The following is a 1,004-nucleotide window of genomic DNA, read 5'->3' on the forward strand; positions in this document are numbered from 1 at the left end:
TTGTTACTCTTGGAATCGAAAGGAAGATTGTATTCATCTGTTTATGGGTTTTAACGAAGATTCAAAATCACCAACGAAAAGGGAGGTGTTATCTGAATCTTTGATATATTTTTATTCTCAATGTAGATTTGCACCTATTTTCTTTATAGCTAGACTCATCTTTCAAGAAAGAAGGAATTGGAAGATAAAATGGGAGGACTTGTTCCCAAGAGATCTGGCTGAGAGATGGTTACAATGGAAACGTGAATTACGACTTCCTCAATCCTTTTCAGTTCCTAGATGTGTCATGAACCCCAATTTTAATAATAAAGATGTTGAGTTCTGTGCTTTTGGAGATGCTTCGTCCAAGGGTTGGAGTGTAGTGCTTTATGTATGGTTTGTTCTTAATGATGAGTGTTTCAAAGTAGGGTTTCTCACATCACGTACTAGAGTCAGACCACTCAAAGAAATCACAATTCCACGCCCAGAATTAGAGGCTACACTTTTATGTGCTCGCCTTATTGAACATTTTTAGCCAATAACTCCAATTAAAATTTACAGAGTTCGTGTATGAACAAATTCTACTGTTTTTTTTTCATTAGATTCAATGTAAGGTATCGAATTGGAAAACATACGTTGCCAATCGGGTACAGAGGATTCAAGATATTATAGGTGTATCATGTTGGAGTCATGTATTCGGAGTACATAATCCTGCCGAACATGGATGCCTTGGATTGTCGGCCACTCAATTTGTAAAAATAGATTGAGGGTTCAAGGGACTTCACTGGTCTGGTTTAAAAGAAGAAGATTTTCCAAAGACGTTTGTTATTACTGCTGAAGAAAATAATGAAATAGACTGTGAAAAAGAAATCTATTAACAAACTTTTTGTTCGAGATATTCTCACTCCTTTATCTCAAATCCTAAATACAATTTCGTCTTTGATCAAGATTCAGAGATATATATCATAGTTAAAATGACTACCTATATTGTTAAAGGGAAGTGTCCCAAACCAGATGGAGCACTT

The 1,004-nt window shown here is 35.5% G+C and overlaps 1 protein-coding gene across 1 annotated transcript; it reads left to right on the forward strand.

Annotated features, from left to right (window-relative positions):
- Positions 1-126: 126 nt before the first annotated feature.
- Positions 127-514, forward strand: LOC139907479 (uncharacterized; the record flags this gene model as incomplete). The annotated part of the gene is made up of 1 exon (XM_071893906.1): positions 127-514. A coding segment is annotated over one exon (388 nt), but the record flags the coding sequence as incomplete, so codon positions are not given.
- Between the last annotated feature and the right edge of the window lie 490 nt (positions 515-1,004).

This window comes from Lepeophtheirus salmonis, unplaced genomic scaffold (genome assembly GCF_016086655.4).
Source record: "Lepeophtheirus salmonis unplaced genomic scaffold, UVic_Lsal_1.4 unplaced_contig_16658_pilon, whole genome shotgun sequence".
NCBI lineage: Eukaryota > Metazoa > Arthropoda > Copepoda > Siphonostomatoida > Caligidae > Lepeophtheirus > Lepeophtheirus salmonis.